At 34.0% G+C, this 22689-nt stretch overlaps 1 protein-coding gene across 1 annotated transcript in view; it reads right to left on the reverse strand.

Moving 5' to 3' along the window:
- Positions 1–22689, reverse strand: part of EYS (eyes shut homolog) — a 610207-nt gene that overhangs the window by 308812 nt on the left and 278706 nt on the right. The window contains exon 22 of the mRNA XM_041477332.1: positions 20831–21083. Coding sequence (XP_041333266.1) covers positions 20831–21083 — 253 coding nt within the window. The remainder of the gene's footprint in view (positions 1–20830; positions 21084–22689) is intronic.

Here is a 22689-nt window from a genome sequence, read left to right on the forward strand (position 1 = left end):
TGTTTTCTGTTAGGGCACTGTGAGTTTTCCCACATGGTTCTAGTTTACCCATGAATTTTTTCTTTTTTTTTTTCCAGAAGAAAAGACAAACAAAATTCAACCCTGTGAAAAAAAAAAAATTTACTAAGAATTTGAGTGTTCATGAAACATTAACGATATGACAAATACAGAGTAAAGCAGTACTGCAAGCACAGTTTCATAAGAAGCTTTCAACAACTTCCAGCTGAAAAAAAAATGTAGTTTTATACAGTGGGTATTCACTGCTGTATTTTCAAAGCCTTAACTGGTATTTCTGTGTTGAGCAAAATGACCCATGATCTTAGAGGTCTTTTACAAACAAAATTATTCTATATTTCTGTGATTCTATATTTCTGTGATTTCTGTGATTTCACTTAAATATTACTTAAATATTATTAAATATCACTATTATTTCAAGGTAACATTACATTTGAGATAAATTTGGATTATTTTTTACCTTTCTGGTAGGCAACAAACTTTATTGGAATGTCAAGAAATGTAGCAGTGTGAAGATTAAGGTTTACTACACTTTTCCCCAGCATATATGAAGCCAATATCATAACTACTGCTATCTTCTCCCTGTGAGAGATTTAGTAATCATTCTCTGTTACTGTGTGGACCTAGAACTATTTACATTCTGAGTATTTGCACATTCGCACTTATTTAAGGGGTGAAACAGACTAATTATTTTACCGATATCTCAGTTTCAATTGCTCATGCACACAGCTAATTAGCCATTAGTTACATTTTAGCCCACTTATAACCTTAAACTATCGGAATCTACTTCTGGTGCCTGTTGATTAGATTATAAGGATACTTCGCACCTGTCCTATGAAAGATGTGAAACTGTTGTAGCACAGAATACACAGTGGACGCCCTTGTCAAGTTAGACAACACTAAATATTTCAAAGAGTAATGCTCTTTAGAAGTTTACAAAGAAAGATTAGAGTTGGCACTACAGTCTGGTGATTAAGTCTCGGGAGGAGAAGACTGAGAGAGGATCTCCCTAAAGCATATAAATATCTCAAAGATGGGTGCCAAGAGGATGGTGCCAGTCTCTTTTTGTGGTGACCAGTGACAGAATGAGGAGCAACAGCCATAAATTAAAACACAAGAAGCTCCACCTCCACATGACTAAGGACATCTTCTCATTGAGGGTGGCACATTGGAACAGGCTGCCCATAGAGGTCATGGAATTTCCCTCTGTGGAGACACTCAAAATCCATCTGGATATGTTCCTCTGTCACGTGCTCCAGGTGACCTTGCCTTGGCAGTGGGATTGGACTATAAGATCTCCAGAGATCCCTTCCAGCTCTAATGATTCTGTGAATCTATGATTCTGTGACAAGCAGAGACACGTTATGAAATAAACATAAAATCAGTAACTTTTCAAATACAAAATAGACCAAAAAAATCCTGGAAGAGTGGGAACACTTGAGTCTTTTTTTGTTAGGTGTGAATAGTTTATTGGCTGTTTTTAAGAGCTACATTTGCTTTTTCATTTTCCAGAGTGATTTTGGTAGAAATCCTCAAACCAAACACAGGTTTGTGTTTGACTGAATAAGCCCTTTTCATCTACAGTTCTGTAACCACCCTGAGGGAGTTCAAAATGCTCATAATGATTTATATAACAAGGTTTACTCACCTCAGCTGTCGAGGACAATTTCAGAATACTGAAACAAATGAGCATAGCTAATGTAACTTTCAAACCTAACACTAATGAGTTTATCTTGTTGCTTAGTTTTTTTTTAAAAAAAGCCTAATTGGCATATTAAATTTGTGACTTTAACCGAGCAAACATATCAAAATTTTCTGTGTGGTGCAATTGTTTCATTAGCCCTGCCTTAGTTAACTCTCTGTATTTCCTTTCCACTAGACAAACCTACTCTGTAGGATTTTCTGCAGGGAAAGAGAATATAAGCTTTTTTTGACATAAACTGTATCTCAACAGCTGTCAAGACTTGGGACATGTACTACATTCTTGCTGTCACAAGGAAGCCAAAATTTTAAGCTCTGTTTCTCTAACAAGATCAAAATTTTAGAAAAGGAAAATAAAATAAGTCCCAGGTTTCATGACACTTTTCAGTTTCTTAATCATTGTGTTGGTTAAGAGCAAGACTCCTGGAACGCTTGTTCCAAGTTCTTGCAAAAAATCTCTTGCCTGGAAACTTCTGCTCCAGGGGCTGTGGGAGAGAAGAAATCAACTTGTGAAACAATAAGGCCGTATGCCCTGCCATGTGAAAATCCCCATTTCAGAAGTTATCTCTAGAAATAAACTTCAACTGATTTTATGCCTTTCTTTGAACTACTCAAGGAAAAAAAAAATAAAGGTAGGGGAAAGTATAATATAATCAATTGTTCACAGCAGTGTTGCAAGGATCTTAAAGGAAATGAGTAACAGTCTTTCAAACAAGTCTTCTTTAGAGCAGAAGCAAAACTATAAAACTATTAATGTTACTGTAAAAGGGACAGACTATGTTGGAATGTCAAGGTAAAATAAATCCACTACTGAATTGCACTTGGACAAACCCCTAAAGGTTTTTTTTTTTTTTTTTTTTTTTTTTTTTTAACATTGATTTATGAAAACCAACCAACCAAGATTTTTGTTGCAATGAGGATAAAATTCCAAATTTTATCACAAGAAGTGTGGCAACTGTTTGATTTCAGGAGTTTTCTTTCTCCAGAAGTCCTTTAAATGAATGTTTATAAGGCAAAACCAGACCAAACATGCAAATCTCTCTGCCACTCTCCTACTATTCTTCAGCTCTGATACAGCTTTGATGCCTTTCACACTAATAAATTTGGTCTTCTCTGATCAGTCAGTATTCTATTCCATCTCTCTAAACAGAGATGGGAAGGCAGAAATTTCAAGCATTCAAGATACTAACATCTATTCTATATCTTTGATGCTATATAATATTCAATTAATTTTCTTAGTAGCTTCTAACACTTGATTTGGGATTTTTTTTTAATGATTACTCTATGCTGAGTTGACACTTTATGCAAATAGCAGGCATGAACTGTTAAAACTGCTCCTTAGTCTGTCACTGTAAAACAAGTCAGGATTTTTTAATCTTCCTTCGGTACCTGTGCACCGTTACTTATGTTCAACTTCATTATGCCATTTCATAGTACAATCCCACAGTATCATAAGACTCTTTCTACTAATCTAGTTAACCAGTTCTTCAAATGACCAACTTGATTTTCTCAGTGAACTGTGTTTCATTCCACTGATTATTCCATTTTCCGGGCATTAAAAATCTTACTGGCTTATCGAGTTTCACTACTGATCTTCATCTACAATAAACATTTACTGTTTTACTGGTTCCTACCCACTAGCTGTTCCCTTTCCTTAAAAATCTGTTTTATGGGAGTCAGCAGCAGATTTCTGAAAATTTAGAAAGCTTCCATCAATCCATTATTCACACAGCAGCTAACTCTTCCAAATCTGCCAAGAAGTTTTAGGGTAGAATTTCTCTTAAAAAAAAAATCCCAAACCAGACATGTTGATTGCTCCTAACTAGGTAATATTTAGCTGTGAGTTTACCAATTCTATTCTTAGGTATTATTTCTATTACCTTACCTGATACAGTAGGACATCAGTCTTATGGCTTGTAGCTTCCTGGAGGTATCCTAAAACCTTTTCTGTCATCACAGTTAGTGTCTTGCCTGAAACTGACTTGTCATTGAAGACATCAAAAATTTCTAATGCTCATTTTCTCTGTTTATTCAACTATCACTCACATAGTTTATTTTCCAAAAAAAGATTTTTTGAACAGTCACATGCAAGGAGGAATCCAACCTAAATGTTTCCTCAGTTTCTTGCAAATGAAGACAGAATAAAGTGCAAAAAATGTAAAGTTTTTCTGTAATGTCCCTGGCTTCTCGATTTTTTTTAATCTTCATTCATCAACCTTGCTCACTGACACCCTGCTCTTGAAATACAGAGGAAAAATGTGTTAATAGATAAGACATATTGAGCTAGTTGTTCTTCAAAGCTTTTTTGATCTGCCTTATATTTTTGCTTAGACTAACAGTTTCAGAATTTATAATCTTTAATTTTCTTCAATTAGACAATACTTAGCCATACTAGTTTCCTGTAGCACTTTTTGGAGTCCATTTCTAAGTACTCTACAATGATAGATAATCTCTATCATGGCTGCTTTAGATCTGTAGAAAAAGAGCACTAAATATTCAGAGAGGTGGGCACCAAATTTTCTAGTTCTGTGAATAGAACAGCCAGAACAGACTAGCGGTTTCCATTTCTGCTTCCAGAGATGTTTCCACAAATCATAAACACATTTTAAATGCAAATGTGAATGAGATAAAAAGCATGGCCAGAAAAGCCTTAGCTGATGAGGCTCTATTCTCCTTCCTTCCCTGACATATTCAAGCATGTTGCACTGCATAGGAGCTCCTAAGTGCTTGTATTCTTTTTAAGTGCAAATTTATACCTTGACTGTCTGTGATACTTGATATCTGCTAAGTGAAGTGACAGGAGATTAAATCAACACCATGAGGCATCACAGTCGGTGTGCCTTATAAACAATAAAACATCGAGCAGACTTTAGCTAGTTTGGAGACAGTGCTTTGATCATACTGAGCAGAAGAAAGTTATAAGGAACGTAACAAATAAGTTATGGATCCTGGCAATAAAAAAAATCCCTCTCTCATTAAATCCCTTGCTTTGCAAATACTTGAAAGATGTGTGTGTTTTACTTTAATTTCATAGTTAACTGCCTTTCTCATATTATTCAATAAATATGCCTTATATTACACTTAAGTTTTCTTAAACCATATTTTTTTTCTCTGCATTAGAAAACAGAAAGTATGCAAAATAGAAAGTTATCCTGATGATAACTTCAACTCTCAAGGAATTGGTACCACCATTGCAGAACCCCCGGCTAGCTTTGCACTTTTCAGCTCAGAAAATGTACACACTTGTTTACAAACATTTCAGACTCAGTAAGAATTCAGGAGAAAAGGCAAGTTTTTGTTAACTGGAACTCTCTAATAAAATTCTGAGACAGTATTTTTAAACTATGCATTTTTGCTTAGATCATTGTCAGCAATTAAGAAAATCTATACATTGCTACTGTTTGATTTTTTTTTCTGTTAAATTTAAGTGTTGAAGCTTGAAGAATGAGAAATAAACACAGTAATGAGGGCTGGTATCTTGCCTAGGGGAAAAAAAAAAAAAGTTACTGATGCTTCTTATTAAGGAAACTGCCCATCCTTCCAGGAGCCACTCTGTCAGTCACACTCACACAATTGAGCTGGGACCCAGGTGCCTTTGCAGCTACACCCCCACGCTCACCCAGCCACACCAGGCTTCTGAGCTGGCTCAAACCCAGGTTTCCCACAGCAGAGTCTCACATGAACCAATCCTTAAAATAATTTAATCTTGGTGCAATAACTAAATAACAGAAAATGAGCTTGAACTGATGCTTCTGAGGAGGAGCCTCTAACAAAGGACTCCCTGGGTTTTCATCCTCCCACTGTCCAAGGCTGGGAAAGTCTGGAACCCTCGGCTCCTGCTGTGTCTTTGAGTGTCTGGTCCCCTGGCCAGGCCACAGGTCCCCAGGCCCTTTACTGTACAAAGGGTAAGCTATTCCTGACCTCTCACTTTGGGCTCATTGTTCCAGAGCTCAAAATGTGGCTCCTGCTGCAGCTGCCCACTGAGATACTGGCACCGAATGGATTCCTCAACACTTCTACATTAGGACATCCTTTGCTTTTCTTAAACAAACTCAAAAAGTGAAAACAGTTCAGAATGAAGTATAGATTAGCTATGTAGCATTTTTTATAATCTCTGTCATAAACAAGCTACAGTCACATTTTCAGGGGCAATTTTTTTCTCCTTCTGTTTCATACATTGTCAGAAAAGAGTAACTTTTTAGCATTGTGGTTGGTGTACTTAGAGAGTCAATACAAAGTCGGGGTCATGAAAGGCAAAAGGGCCAAATGAAAAACCAAGAACTCACAGAAGAACTTGACCATTCTAATACAAGAAGTAAGAGCATAAAAAAACCTGTATCACCAATATGTGCAATTATCTTGTATAGATTTAAGTGGGAAAAGCCGAACTTCTAGTTTGATACCATGACATAATGACATTGTCAATAGGTTTTGCTAACTGACACAAAAATCCTTATTCAGCAAAAAGCAAAGAAAACTCTAGGACCATCCAGGAAAGAGATGTATATGTGTTTGATAACAATTAATCTAGAGAAATTTTTTTCAAAGAATAATGCTAAAATCTCATCCAAGTTTCACAAAGAACTCCAGGACTAGAATATAATTTTTAACTACTGTAACTTATGAAATCTATTGTCTAGCCAAAACCAAAGTTTAAGATAAGTATTTTTTTAATGGGCCTCTAAATTTTATCTTTTTTTTGTCTTTATAATGCAAATATTAGGAGACCAAATGTTAACATGCAAGAAAAGTAATTACTAATCAGTCCTGTCTCTAGACACAGCAATTTTAGAATATGTGGTGTCGCATGCAGTGATCTGTAAGATCAGATGTTTCATTCAGTTGTAGACTCAGTTTGTATATTTGGAGTTTAATTGAATGGAGTTTAGTATTCTAATTAAAAATAACTTTGCTCATGAATAAGATAAAAGCCAATGTGATTAATTAATCTAAAATACTACTGTAACTTTCTGAGAAAGGGCAGAAAAGTTTCTATTTGATTACTACATTGTGATAGCTTTGTTCACTTGATTTTAATTTTGTATTTAAAATCATGCGTTATCTGCCTAAGTAAAGCTTGTTAATCTAATTTCAAGTAAAATATCAAGACACTAAAAGCAAAAGGAACAGGGAAAGTCTCACAATATTCAAAGGCAGTTTATTCTGAAAAGACATTCAATGTAACTCTTTGTTTTTCTCCATCTAATTTCAAAGGTTTTATTTCACAGTCTCTTAATTCTGACTGGGATCTGAAGGTGGTAAAAAAAGTTGAGTTCTGATGAAGCATTTAAGAATCTGCGAGTTTTAAGTCCTTTAAAGGCACTACTGCAAACTAAGGCAGTAGGAATGGCTGTACCCACACAGCAACTTTCTATGTTGGCAAGTAGAACTCTATGCAATTTGTTACACCAGCAAAAATCAAGGTCCCTTACAGACAGAACAGAAGCATAATTTCTTGCAGAATCTGACCTTAAAAATAAAATTTATGAAATGCACATATTATAATGATTGTTAAGGAAACTGCCCGTTACCACCTTTTCCCAAATGGAAAATGCTATTTAAAAGTTTAGTTAGTATTTATTTATTTATTTATACTGAACCATAACAGTTATGCATCTGTATTTAAATGAATCAAAAACTGACAAATATTAAAAGTACATTAGACTATGTTTTTCCCTTGAAACACTTCACTCTTTTACTTTTGAGCCTGCTGGGACTTTCAATTATGAAATCAAATCTCACCTCATCATCTGTCATCTCCTGGGAAACAAAAACATGTTGACCTTACCTCCAACTGCTTAGAAGGATGAGTCATTTTTTCACTTCATTTCCACAGATTAAATGCACCTGTGGAAGCAGCTGCTTACATTTTATAGGCCAATGCTGTATTATGCCCAGCAAATTACATTCCCAGGGATTACCCAATGCAGTAGGCAAACACTTCAATACTTGAGGAATTGCTATTGTTTTTCTTGTCACTCTTACTGTGTTTTTTCCTAACACAAATCTTAATTAAATAGTTACCAGCAATAACCTAATCAAGCTTGTACCACACTTGCATCATAAAGGCATTTTAACTGATTGATAAGTGAAAGCTGCATATAATAGTGGCCTGTAGTACTACAAAACCAACGTAATTTTTAACGTAAGGCATTATCTGGAAGCAAAGGTTTAGAAAAAATATTCAGAATTATTATAATGAACATGTTGATTATGGGTGGATACTTTGCAACCTCGTCAAGGTAATGTTTTATTAGTACCACTAAAGGTATTTTACTGCAGTAAATGCTGGTATTGAGATGTTTTCATTTGAAATTAGTAAAGTAAGGAGCAATGATTAACCATTTATTACAAATGTAGTGGATTAAGCTTTAATAGCTCTAAAACATAACAGAACAATGTTTATCGTGCTGGAGTTCAGTTAAGTGGTTATTTAAACAGCTTTTACAAATGAAGTCTGAGAACATCTGTATGACCCACACTTGCTCACATTGCAAACAGGGCAGGATACTTTCAACGGTTGCTATAGCAATAACAGTAATGATTTTTAAGTAGTAAAGAAGGTAATATTTTTTAGGTAGTAAAGAAGGTGCTTCAGTAAAAATCACTTGAAATAACATTATCTAATGATAATTCACTGAAATTTTATTTGTTCCTTTTTCCGAATTAAAAAAATACATTTTAAAAAGGCAATTTTTAGTTAATCACACTAAAACCCTGAAAAAAATGTATATAAGATTGATATATAATACACAGAAAGAAAGTATCAACATTTTTAAAAAGAAAAACTCAGAAAGTCAAGAAAGTTTTAAAAATTGGTGTAACAAAACATATACAGCTAGCTGAGGCTTAGATTCTTCACCTTGCATACAGTAAAATCAAGTTCATGATAAGAAGCATTACACCCATTAGCAAATACTTGTAGGACTGTACACAGAACTTGCTGTCTTATGAAATGTATACCTACAGAAACATGAACATTTGTAAATATTTATAGGTCGTCTTATCATAACACTGAAGAGTGGAAAAAAAAATGCCATGCCTTTCAGATGAGAATTCTGCTAATGGCATTAAAGCAGTATCTTATTGTTAACATTGAAGCTCAAGTGAACATTGATTATATCTGGTGTTATGGATATGTTCCAGAACAAAACAGGCACAGACAACCAAAACAAGAAACCTAAATATCAAATTAAAAATATCCCAAATTAATGAGTGCAACATCAGCCATATGTGGATGCACGAATAAACTTTTTATGCTTACTATATAGGAGACTCCCAGGAAAAAAAAGTTACTCTTTCAATATTATTTATTTACTAGATAGGAACTGGCAAGTTTAAAAGTATATTACAAATAATCCGAACAATTAAAATAAGTACTCATTTTTTTATTTGTACCTTTGATAAATGTTTCATTCATCTATTCAATGGAAGTATGCACACAGTTTACCATTTATGTTCAAATTTAAGTAAATATTTTAGTGAAGTCAACTGGTTACAAAGAAAAATAATTCTGAAATGTATGAGACAACTACAACATTATTTACAGTTGAGAAAGAGCAGATTACATTATGTACATATTTTTCTCATTTCTGAGCCTTTACTGACTCTCATATTAGTAATGATGAAGTAGGTTCAAGCTAGCAGTTACTGAAATTTAGAAATGCATAATGTAGCCAGCATTTTTAAGATGTCTGAAATATTTCATAATATGGTAAAAAAAGGAGGTTCTAGCTATCTTAAGAAAACATCCTAGCTGTCTTAAGAAAACCAGAGCTGTTACTGCACTAAAGGCATGGATGGCCGTGTTTATGTCTATTTGCTGTATGTTTCCAACATTCATTTTACATAGTTACACAGCAAAAATTAGCGACTCAATGATTTAAGAACCAAAAAGAAGAAAGATCTCCAAAATCCACAAGAAATATAGAAGATACTGTAACCATAATTGTAAAAACTGAAAAGATAAAAAGAACTCTTTACAGAAGTTGGGATGCTGGCATTTGCAATGTTTTTCAATACTTCAAAATTCATAGATGTGTTAAGATGCCCCAAAGCACAAATTCCATCTCAAAAGATGGAAAGTAACAGCATTTCATTTTATGAAAACTCAGGAATTTCTATGAGTCCGAAGATGTCCAAACAATGTGTTTGTTCAAATGCTTCACTGTGCTGTTGTGTCAGACATGTTAGTATGCTTTCAAAGAGAATAGAAACAGAAAGGGCATGACTTTAAACTAGAAGGGTGTCTACAGCCATTTCTTTCCCATAGTCTCAAAGACCTCTCCTGTGACCCCAGCAGTAATTTGGGGATGTAGACTGGAGTAGGCAGACAAATAAATCCAAATGTGATGAAGTAGACATAAAGGACATTGTGTTTCATTCTAAACCAAAATTCAATACACAGTTTCTATGCCAGTAGTGCCAATTCTTCATCAGCCATACTAGCTCATGGAAGAATAATTGAAACAAATTATCCAACTGATTATCTAATATACACTTTGCCTGTAGAAGCAGCTCAAGTAAAATACAGTGAATTTATACTGAAGTGCTCCATGCTCAAGGTATATGTAGGTATAACTTCCACTGCATACTGTGCTTGGAGGATTTAGGTGGTTTTATTCCTTAACAAGGAGTTTGCTCTACTACATAGAGTATGCTGTTAATATGAACAATCTAAATCTTAAACAAAAGTTTGAAGGCTGAATTGCTAAACAATCAATTCTTCTATTTTTATTTATGTGAGCTACTGAGGTTCATCGCCTGGACTATTGACCATACAGGAATGTAAATTCTGAAATTTTGCCGAGTCCTTGTCCTCACATATTGTTTTATACAATTCCTGAAGCCACTATCTTTAAGCGAATGGAAGATAAATAACAGAGTTTAACAGTTCTTTACTTGATCTTGAGAAAGTCTATTCAATGTGGAAAAAAATCCAGTGAGGTTACAGTGAAAAAACTCTCCCATAAGTAAGGAATTTTGGTTGAGTCAGTATTACAGAACTTGGCTCTATTTTTCAGTCTTGAACAGGAACCTATCTTTCAACATGATGGCTGTCCAGTAGTCTTAAATAAAAGTTGTAAGATTTAATGGTTCACAATTTTAAAGGTGGTCAGGATTATAACTTAGCACCAGAGCATCACTGATAGATACTCTATTTCTTTTCTACATTTGAGGTTAAGGAAAAAAGTGGAATATAAAAGGCAAACAATTACTAGAAGAAAAAAATAACATAGACTGAAGAATTAACTTAAGAAATAAGTAGAATAATAGACCTATCTGCTTTAATGAATTATATGGAAAAAAAATTTAAATCCTTTCAGTTCTTTCCCTCTACTGCCTTTTGATATAGACCAATGAAAAAATAAGTATAGTAAATGAAGCCCATTTCTAATCCTGATAATGAAATTCTTAGTTTATATTCTTTAATTTTGAAATTCAAGATTTTTAATTTCAAAGAACTAAAATAAATTCAATACAAAAATAATTTTTTTGGCCTAAAAGAATCTGTGTTGTAACCACATTCACATAAATCTAGTCAGCATGTGAAGCTTGTTTACCAGATTTCATATAACCACAGCTAAAAGCTGCAGTTGAGTGTCTAAACAGGTACTGATTCTTCCTCTTCCAATTACTAGAAGTACTCATGGAGAGATAGGTGGGCTAATCAGATACAATGCATCTTGGAAGAGTTCTGTATTTTTGGAGGCTGATGATCTTTCAGATATGGAAGTCATGCTATTTCTAAAGGTCTGAAACATACTCTATTTATATGAAAAGGGTACACAGAAGCCACAGAAACCACAAACATCAGAATAATTGAAACACCTGGTGCTAAGGTTAATTTCAGAGGAAATACTAGAGCATTACAAAACATGAAATTTGAAAAATTCCCTTCAGAATAAGAAACGTGTAGCAGATTTTCCAGTATCAGAGAATTCTCTTCACTCTTCAACAGAGAAAGGAATGTATACTGGATAGGTCTTACCCCTCAAATCAAACACAGATACTAACAGTCATGCTAATGATTAGGTCAATTCTTAAAAGAATGTTTAGATATCTTATTTTTTATATTGAGGTGTATATTAAAAAAAAAAATCTGTGTTTTCTTCCATACTACTAGTAATTCTGTCTTTGTTTAAAATTCCACTTCCATCAAAGTGCTTCTATTTAAAAGTATAAAGGCAATTAAATTCCTGTCACCATTACAAATCATGTTATTTTTACTAATATTTACAGTGATAAATATATTGAAAATAATCCATTAAAACTGATGGTTTTCAAATGGTCTTTGGAATCCAGAGAGGTCACAGTTAACTGCAAACTAGAAAATGTTGTCCTGGTTTTCAAGGAGGACCCTGGAAATTACAGGTCTGTCAGTCTCACTTCAATGCCCACTAAAATCATGGAAAATACAGTTCTAGGGAGTATTGAAAAACACATAGAGGACAACACAGTCATCAGTCACAGCCAGCAGAGCCTCATGAACAGGGAGTCCTGCTTATTAAACTTGATTTCCTTCTATGACAGGGGTAACTCACCTAGTTATCTAGGGAAGCCATTAGGTGTAATCTTTTCGGACTTCAGCAAAGCTTTTCAAACTGTCCCTCACTGTGTCCTTCTGGACCAAATGTCCAGCATTGAGCTGGATAACTCTGTTGTACGACAGATGAGAAATTGGCTCCAGGATTTAAAGACACAATGTTACCTATGATAGAAGCACACACTGGAACAGAATTGCTGTTCTGTGTAAGGAAAAATATTCTTTCAGTCCTACTTATATCCTGAAAGACTGGATAGGAACTAATAATTCTAAAGTGACTACTTTCAGTATATTTTATCCCTTTCAAACTTTCCTGACCTAATTATTGTGATACTAAATAAATTCTGAACAGTGAATAGTTCTAAAAGGTCATTCTGAAATTATTCTTTTAGAGTTAATAGTGTAAAGCCTACTTATGATACACACAATGACTGAACTGCCATATGATTTAGTGTTTGTGACACTTTAAACTGCAGCATTTCTTTGGTATTTGAATATATGACAGTTTGCTAAAAAGCAAATCATGATCTAAGTAAGGATTAACAACCCTGCACCTGCCCAGCTTGGAAGAAAAAAAAGAACATTTACAATAAATCATGCCAAGATAGGCTAAATAATTTTTTTTTTCTTTAGCCCACAAAATGGAAAATAGTGACTGAAAAGCTGTAAAATACAAACTTTAGATAGAGAGCAGCCTTTTCCAGCACATCAGAACAATGAAACATTTTTCATTTGATATATTCTTGATCTATTTAGATATGCATAATAGGCATAGTCTTTCTCTTCTGCAAACAAGCACTTAGCATCTGCATAGTTATACATAAATGGACAGTGTTAGGAACACTCATTTAAAGGTATTTAAGGCATCTCTAATTTCTGAAGCAGAGCTAAGACAACAAAGACTTGAGAGAAATTGCTCCAGCGATTTGTGTACTTACTAATTGTGAAAAATGTGTTGTGCCTTTTCAAGAAGAGGAAAATAAGAAAAGCTATATATGAAAAATTGCTGGAAGGCTAAGCCAAGTCACAAGGCAGCTTACTGTTAATCAGGCAAAATTATCTCAAGAGTATTGAGTAATCAGTTTAATCTTTGTGACATGTTGACCCATGTGACATCAAAAGAAAAAGTAGGATTGGCTTATGAAGTCATTTTATATTTTCCATAACTGCACATAAAGATTTACTGGCTACCTGAAATAACACAAACCCTCTGGTCAAAGGTTTGAGGTGCAGAAGCCACTGTTGCTCACAATTCTACAAGGCTGTTAAAATTTGGGATAATAAGAAGGTAAAATGGTGAGGCAACATGACACACTGTAGTAGGGATACTGCTTTACTCATGAGAAGGTATTACCTCTTGCTTCCACCAGAGTAAATATGGAAATTTTTAAGACTTATACATTGACAGAAGCTGAGGGGTACCGAGGAAGAGTACAGGCACTTTATTTTTCTTCAGGCCAATAATATGTACTATTTCAAGTCTTGTTCCTAAACATGTCACCCTGAATATCCTATCCCCTGTTACCTCACTGTGTGTACATTTGTTTTGTCATGTCCTGACCCTACAATTTCCCCATCTATCTACATCATAAGATTTTTCCTTTTTACACTCCCCATCCTACAACTTGCTTCATTGCAAACACATATCACAGCATTTTGGAAGATCTCGTTTTTTTCCTTCTTTTATTTTCCAAAGCACACTAACTTCTTTACATCTGTAAACATATGACTGACCTGAGAACAAAACCGAGACTTATAGATAATGGTTAGCCAACAGTTCCTCTATTTTGCTGTAATATCCATGTAAGCAGAGATTCCAAACAAAGGAAAATAATTATTTTCTTTATTTTTTTTTTTTTTTCCTGAGAAGGAATTGACATTATCTAAACTTCACTACAGGCCAAGTCTGCTAAGATTTTAAACAATGTTTTTCAATTACAGGACTAGAGATCTTGCACTAGAATCCAATAGTGCAACCCTCCTGTTGTGCTGCTCTCTTTGGTTCAGATGCCAGGTACCATCAGAACTTACCACTGCCAGTGAGCAGTTACTCGCTCAAGGGAGTCTTGCAGGAACCTCTCTACTTCCTCAGCTAAGATGAAGAAAAGGCTGAACTGACAGTGATTGCACTTCCTGAATGCTGCTAAATCATCCCTAGGGATTACTTAGCTCCAGGGAATGTAACAGTACCTCTGAGGAGAAATCTGTGCATTTGGGATATGTTTCAGATTATACCAAATAATAGGTTTTCAAATAAATAATGAGAGAAAGACTTACTCGGAGGTTCTCATGACTCTAAAATCCCTTCTTATTTTAAACTGTAGAAGTTGATAATTATGATTATTTTCAATAAATATATTTTCAAAATAAGGTTTAAGAGCAAAGCATAATTAATTCAATAACTACTCCAAAATGTAAATGCAAAGTGTGAGCTGTGTGGAACACCTCATATCTTTTATTTTTTCCAAAAAAAAGTAGTCCTTATTGTTTTAACCTAATCAGGACCCACTACACAAATGACATTTTAAGATTTTCAAAAACAGTACACTTGCTATGCTGATGAATGTTAGCCCACATGCTATATAGTTCAGTTGGTTCAAGAATCTACAATATAAATCAATCTTAACATAGAATGCTAATAATATTAAAAAAAAATCAAAGAAAATCTTTTGTGTTACAAGAAAAAAACCAACGTCCCTAACCCAGAAATACTTATACCAGTGAATGTATTTTTTTCTTGTTTTGTGTTTGTTTTTGTATGTTGATTTGGCTTTTTCCAATCATATAGAAGTTAACTATGCCTGTAGGAAGTTTCTTAGAGTAATATTTTTCAAACACAGAAGATGTTATTGAATATTTTCCTGTTCCAGGAGTGGATGATGCTCATAGATCTCACTGGCTTTGAAACTCTAAATGACAGGAGATAATGAGTGACAAAAATACTGTTCTCAAATTACCTCATACCTGAAAATCAACATCTGCTGTCATTGGCAGGTATGCCAAAAGTTTTATTCCAAATATCACGATTCTTTCTGCTTTAAAGTAGCTGGGAATATCTAGCACAATGAACCTCTGAGCAGATGGACAATGCATAGCCTAGAAGACATTTAGATATTACTAGAACACTTTTGATGATTAGAAAGTAGAAGATATTTGTCAGCTCAAAAGGGAATTTAAATTTATTTTGATACAGAAACCTAGAAAATATCAAATTATGTATAGTTTTTAAATGAAAGTTTAATTTCTTAAATTTTTTTCTTGTTGTGACAGCCATTTACATAGAATTCCCACAGATTTCCCTATATACCTGGCTTGCTTAGAAGTCTGAGCATAAAGCAATCTGAGTAAAAAAATACTGAAAAGTTGCAGACTATCAAAATGCTTTTGCCTGCAGGGCAGCAGGTTGCACTTAAATAAAACCAGAACTAGGCCAGGCTTGTGATTACTCTTCAAGGTCTTCTTTATCAGAACTCTAGGGAAAATGACTGCTTGTGAAAGAGGTTTGGAAAGTTACCAAGTTCGAGCTTCTAGCAATTACAAATAAAGTGCAAATGGATCAGTGTTCAAAGCTCTCACTTTGCATGAAATTCCATGCTAACCTACATACATAGTAACTTCACTATGTCAAAATTAATTACCTTCTTGATGTGGCAGATATCATAACATGTGTTTAAAAACAGCATATGATTACAGATACTGAGAACAGGGAAATTACAACGGAATGAATAGTAATATGTCTGGCCAAACTGATGAAAGACAAAGCTTAAAGGAATAATGAGACTGATGACAAATCCAGTGAATATAACACAAACAATTCAATATGATAAAGACAGATTAGGAGGCAAAGACATCATGTGGTTTCAACATTTTTCAGAAACCAAGTGTACCTTGCTGTATTTGAATAGAAGATGATTAAGGAGAAAGCTGAAAAAGCATTACATTATAAAGAAAAGCAGTAAAATACAAAGACCTGAAATTTGCTTTATGCTAGGGGTGTTTAAACAATAATGTAATCAAAACCGTAACTTTTGCAGAGCAAGATTTTAAACAAAATAGTACTGAACAGGAAGAGCTTTGTAGAAATGTACCAATTTGACTATTAGTGATATGTTCAGAACATATTTCATATTTTAGGCAGTCTTCAAGGAAATAATGAAATATTGAACACAGGCAGTGAAAGCAGCTGACTCAATAGAAGAATGAAAATCCACTTCAGTAAAGTATTTGTTTAATGTATGTTTTTCTCAATAATTAATAGAAGTAAATCCAGTTAGCTGCTGTGTAGTAGCAGATGTGTTGTTAACATTCATATCTGGTTCTGCTGGGTTTTGTCTTTCAAATGTCTTTATGAGCTCTACGATCCACATACATTACAAAAACAGAACATTCAAAGCAATATTCAATTCCTTTGCCAAAACCAAAAGTACAAAGAAGCAGAATAGTATATATTAAGGAAAGGAGAAAAGTTTGCATCCTATCCCAGAACAGACATCTAAAGCAGATGGTGCAATTTTCCTTCATTTATTACAGTGTTATAGTTTACACAGATTAATGAATGGATTGGATAGGTAAGATGAATCCCACTCTTGGCGACTAACTAGATACTTGCCTAGAAGGAAATTCTAAGAGTCTTTACAAACAATGTCTGAAAGGCAGTTCTGTCCCAACCATTACATGTACCACAGAATAATCCCAGAATAACTGAGGTTTAAAGGGACTGCTGAAGTTTATCCAATTTAACCTCACCTGCTCACAGTAGGGTAGCTACAACAGGTTTCTCAGGACCTTGTCCAGTTCAATTCTAAATATCTCCAAGGATGGAAACTGCAACTCCCTGGACAACTTGTTTCAATGCTTGGCTGCCATAACAGGAAAGAAAGAAAGGAAAGGAAGGAAGAGAAGGAAAGTTCCAGGAAAGGAAAGTTGGAGAGGAGAGGAGAGGAGAGGAGAGGAGAGGAGAGGGACTGAAAAAGAAAAGAAAAGAAAAGAAAAGAAAAGAAAAGAAAAGAAAAGAAAAGAAAAGAAAAGAAAAGAAAAGAAAAGAAAAGAAAAGAAAAGCTTTCCTGCATTCAATTTTTGTCAATTGTTGCTTACTGGGCAATTACTTGCTGGCAGAGCATGGGAAACTGAAAAAGTCATACAGAATTTCACAGAGTGCTAACAGACATATGATTAAGAACTTAGGTCATCCCCTCTGGTCACACGAAAGCATTTCTATAACAATAATTTTTTTTCAAAGAATAAATGTATTTACAAAACATTGTTTGCCACAAGCAATGTCATGGCAATGGAAAAGCACACCTGGAGACCAGATCAAAAAATATATTTTTCTGCCAGATATATCTCATCTCCCATAGTCCTTTTCTAGAGATCGCTGCTACTTGAAAGTATCTTAGAACTTGCTGTAATGTATCTACTGATTGTCAGATGAGAATAGCTATTCTAAAATATATGAAAAGTACATAGTAGCAATTTTTCAGAGACTGCAAATTTTCTGGGTGTGTCATCAGTATTTTTTCTCAAGTTTTAGTAACAAAGATTATTAACAAATACTCTAAATCTGTAATTATAGACAAGTACAACAGGTTTAACTACTTACACATTTCTTCCACTGTGGATTGTGTATTAAAGATCTTACTCATCCAAAAGCATTTCTCACTTAGCTTTTTAATAGTCTTATTTCTTCCAATAAAAAAAACATAGATTTGCTTATGCATCAATGTAAGGGCAGCTATTAGTTTTGAGGATGCATTGTTGTTCCTTTTCTAGTTTGTCCACCAAAAAACCCAATCAAACAAACAAAACTCCCCAAAACAACAACAACAAAACAACAACAACAACAACAACTGCAAATAAAATTCCTTTTAGGTCAAATCATGATCAGTTGGAAATCCATAGTGGTATGCTCAGACAGCTTGACCTCTTGACTACAGGCACAGTATCAGGAGGCACTTCTGGCAGTATGAATTTGATCTGTGTATTTATGTATGCATACTGAGAATGAAATCTATTTAGACAAGCATTCACAAGAAAATAACTGTATTCTATACCCCACAAAAATGGTTTATTTGTCTTTTGGTGCCTTTATACATATCTTTCCTGGTCTAGAAATACTTTTCCCCCCTAAGTGCTTTAAATCAATGATATAAAGTCATTTTTTCCAATACAAGCCCTCAAGCAAAGAATGAAAAGCAAAAAAATCTCTCCTTGGCTTTATGGGTATTCATTCTGCTTTATAAAAGTATAGTATAAAAATGTAGACTAAACCAATCAATATTCCATAATACTTAATTCCAGAATTCTTTGGTTTTCTTGTGTCCTTTCAATTCCCTGAATTTATTTCTGAAATGTTGCAATGTTCTAAAACTAGCACTGCTTTTAAAAAATGCAGCCATCATTTGTCTCATTGTGAAATGAGAAGCGTCAAGTTAATTGTACTACATACAAAAAAATTTTATCTCAAGAGATATACACTTTTTCTCTGTACCTATTTTACATTAAAAATGTTGATTTTGCTTATATACTATATACTCATATACTATAACCTATACTATAATATCATAATTATATACACTCAAGAAGTAGAAATAACTCCTGAGTTTATATGTAAGTATGATGAAAGGAACACCTGAAATCCTGAAAAGATTATTGTAGTGAGGTGAAACTTCAGTTGCTGATCTCCTGTCAGCACTGTAGCAGCCTCCAACCTGCTTCTCTACAGCTTGAGTAGCCTGTGTGGCAGAAGGTGAGGAATGGCCATCTGTGTCAGGTATGGCAGCAGTTGCCATATCAGCTGCTGCCAGGTGACAATAAATCTCTTCCAAGCACCTGGAAACTTTGACAGACACTTTTATCTTTGTATAACAACACCCCACCACCTCAAGAAGTTCTCTGAATAGAAATGAGGAACTCAACAGAACACCAGCTGATAAAGGCCAGAACCTACTCCACTGCAGATGTGCTGTGCAGTCCAGGTAACAGGGTATACTCACGAGTTCTTTATCAGGCACAGCAGTCATTTGTTTCAGTACAGTATAGCTAATATTCTTTTATAAGGCAGAACTTGAAGCAGGATACCAGGTATGTAAAAATAACTTTTCAGTGTCCATCAGGAACTTTCTACCTGAAGGTTTTGTAGGAAGAAGATATACATAAGAGCACTTGATCAGACTGTTTTAAAAATATTTTAAGAGTCTCACTCTACTTTTACAAATAGATGTGTTTTGAACTCAGAACTACTGTTAACTATGTCAATGAAAAGTAGTTCTTGAGATACACTATTCAGCTGAATGTTTCAGAAAGTACCCTAATTTCCTGAATGACAGATCTCCATGTCAGGATCATGCAGTTTTGTCTCTAGGAGTAGCTGAATTTTGTCTGTTGTCAGCAGTTTAATGTGAGCTAATAATTTTGTCAAGTTTGTGTTTGTCTCTTTAAAGAACATAAATGATAAAAATTATGATTATAAAGAGATGGTCTCTGAAGGAAAATAGTCAGACAATATCAACCAAAAAATGGAAGATGAGTATGTGATTCTTGTGAAGGAAAAGGCAGAACAAGCAGCTCAGTCAATCAATCACTCAATCAGTGAATCCCAAGAGAATTCTCTATACCAAAACCTAACATTCTCTAAAACTCATTTACCCAAATAAAAAACTCAAACAAATAAAAACCAACAAAAAGCCAAACAAAAACAACATAAAAACAAAACAAAATGAAAACCAAAACCAAACCAAAACCAAACCAAACCAAACCAAACCAAACCAAAAAACACCCACCAAAACAACGAAACAGGACTCCACTTATTTTTTATATAAATAATCACTTTGAAGAGGTATGTAAGCAAAAAATTCTGAAACTATCTGTAAAGAGAATACCTGATACACGCTACCTGTGTAATACTATTTTTAGTAAAATGAAGAGGCCACAATGAAGGTACAATCTTCACAATGAAATATTACACTTCTATTACTTTTGACTTTTTTGCAAATGTTTTTAAAATAACAGGATAGGCAAATTTTGGTATCCCAAAAACATCACTACAAACAATTAGAATGGCAGAGACTTTGAGAGTTTGTCCAATATATTTTTAGTCTAAAACCATTTAGATGCACAGAAAAAGAAGCACTCAGAAAACATGTGAACTAGGAAAAAAGAATCAAAAGTCCCCATGGAGTAAGGCAAATTATCTTTCTCTCCTGCTGACTAGCCAAGGAAGAATGGAAGATTGGCATTAGAATCAGAGATTACTGAACACAATATGAGGCATATGAAATTGTACACTCTGGAAAACTGAAAACCCAGCTAAAAGAAAGTGGGGTTTTACTCATTGGATGTGAAAGATGGTGGGAAAAATTCTTTTGAGAGATAAGAGTAATTTTGCAGTTACATATAAATGCAATTAAGAAAGGATGTTGAAGTAAATACAATAAAAATAGAAGGGAATACATGACATTTTTAAAAAATCATAATTAAAATTAATATGTTTCCAATATTCTTACTATTTTAGAAGTATTAACAAGGAAAGAAGTTTGATATATGCATTGTTCAGAAGCTCTTTCTACTCACCTTGGGACACTTCTCCTGCATGTAAATCAGGAGAGACATGTTTAGACCAAAGATCCATAGACACAGCCAGCACTGATGGAAGGTCATTGTCTAAAATTTCAGCAGGAAACACTTCAGCCACTTCACTGAGAATTTTCTTGCTTTGGGGCATAGTAGGTAAACAGGTGATATTGTTTATTCCATCAACACAAAGAAACCCAGTGGAGCAGGAGTGTATAAGACAATCATTGTAATTAATCTCACAGCTTCGTCCCTGAAAGAGAGTTTTCAAAAAAAAAAAGACATTTTTGAATACAATTTACATTTCATAATTATGTTAGTTACAATTATTGCTTTCTTTTGATTCAAAAATATTTTTTGCTTATATTAAACTGTTTACACTTTCAAAAGGAAATATTATGTGGAAAATATTTCTTAAGTAATTTAATAGTATAGTTGGATATTTAAATTTTAACTGAGTGACATTTTGACTCTGATTATCAAGAAAAATAATTTCTCCACAGATTTGTAATTGCAAAGTATCAAAGACAATATTGTTACTAGTAATAAAAACTGGTTAAAGTAATGATCTTCAGATAGAATGTAGGTTTTAAAAAGACTTTTTACAAAGGACTTAGCTGTCTAAACATCTATGGCTTGGTCTGACTTGCAAGCTAATGTTCTTTCCTTTTGTACACTGCAGCCCATTGTTTGTTGTCTGTTGTTACCAAATCTGCACACAGCTCCCTTTTAATACCTTGCATTCACAGATAGTGCTTAGAAAAGAAAAAAAATATAGTGGCAGTCTCAAATTGGAGCAGGCGTTCATTTCCTATTTTTTTATCACGAGTAACAATTCATGGGAAGTCTGAAATATCCTCCCTAGTAATAAACTAAAAACGATCATATTCAGTGGTCTGTAAAAAGGCAAGGAATAATTATGTGAATTAAATGCATTCTTGAAGTGTAAAATAAATATATTCTGAAGTCAGGCCTGGGTTCATTTTATTTTCATTTCTGTTGCAATGAACTAATAGGCTACGTGAAGAGAGACAGCTAACAGCTATCCTAGAAGGATACTACATATTTGGATGACTATTTAAAATATGCACATTTCATCCCTGAAGACATACATCTCTAACAACATATCATAATGGCATAATTTCTGACTGAATCTTCTCCTGCAACTGGAGCATATGTAAAAAATCCAAACCTTGTCTAGAGCTCAGGAAGCATGTGTTCATTACACACTTTCCTTCAGACAAATGCTTAAATAGTCTTTCATGTCTACCTGGTTAACTATTCACACAGAACTTGGGACAACTTATATTTTATGAGATCTCTGTCAAGTCTAATATATTAATTTATGATATTAAGAAACAATAGGAAGGACAAGAGAGAGAGGTGAAAAAATGTAGACATGAAAACTGAAATTACTTTTTTTACAAGTAGTTTAAATTCTTCAGGGTTTAAAACACAAGAGTTTAAATTGGTGGGGTTTGAGTAATTTTGATAGATTGTTGTTTCAATCAACTTCTTAATTTTTTTTGGCAAGCAGACAAGCTATCTGGTAAATTCATGGCATCTTATAAAATCACTCATTGTGTCAGTATTCCAAAGCACAAAGGAAAAACAGGGCAATTAATATGTCAGTTTCCATCCATTTCCTTCTAGCTCTTTTCTAATTCCACACATAGAACAAATTACTAGTTTGAGCAAGCTCATAATCATTCTTAATCCTATAAAACTTATGTTTCATTCTGACTTTCCTGTGACAGATTAGTACATTTTTATGACTACTACATTTAATGGCAAAGAGCATTTGATTACAATTTTATGAGTCATAGAAACAAAGCAGATGTGGATAACCTCCAGTGTGC

This window comes from Pyrgilauda ruficollis, unplaced genomic scaffold (genome assembly GCF_017590135.1).
Source record: "Pyrgilauda ruficollis isolate IOZ18807 unplaced genomic scaffold, ASM1759013v1 scaffold40, whole genome shotgun sequence".
NCBI lineage: Eukaryota > Metazoa > Chordata > Aves > Passeriformes > Passeridae > Pyrgilauda > Pyrgilauda ruficollis.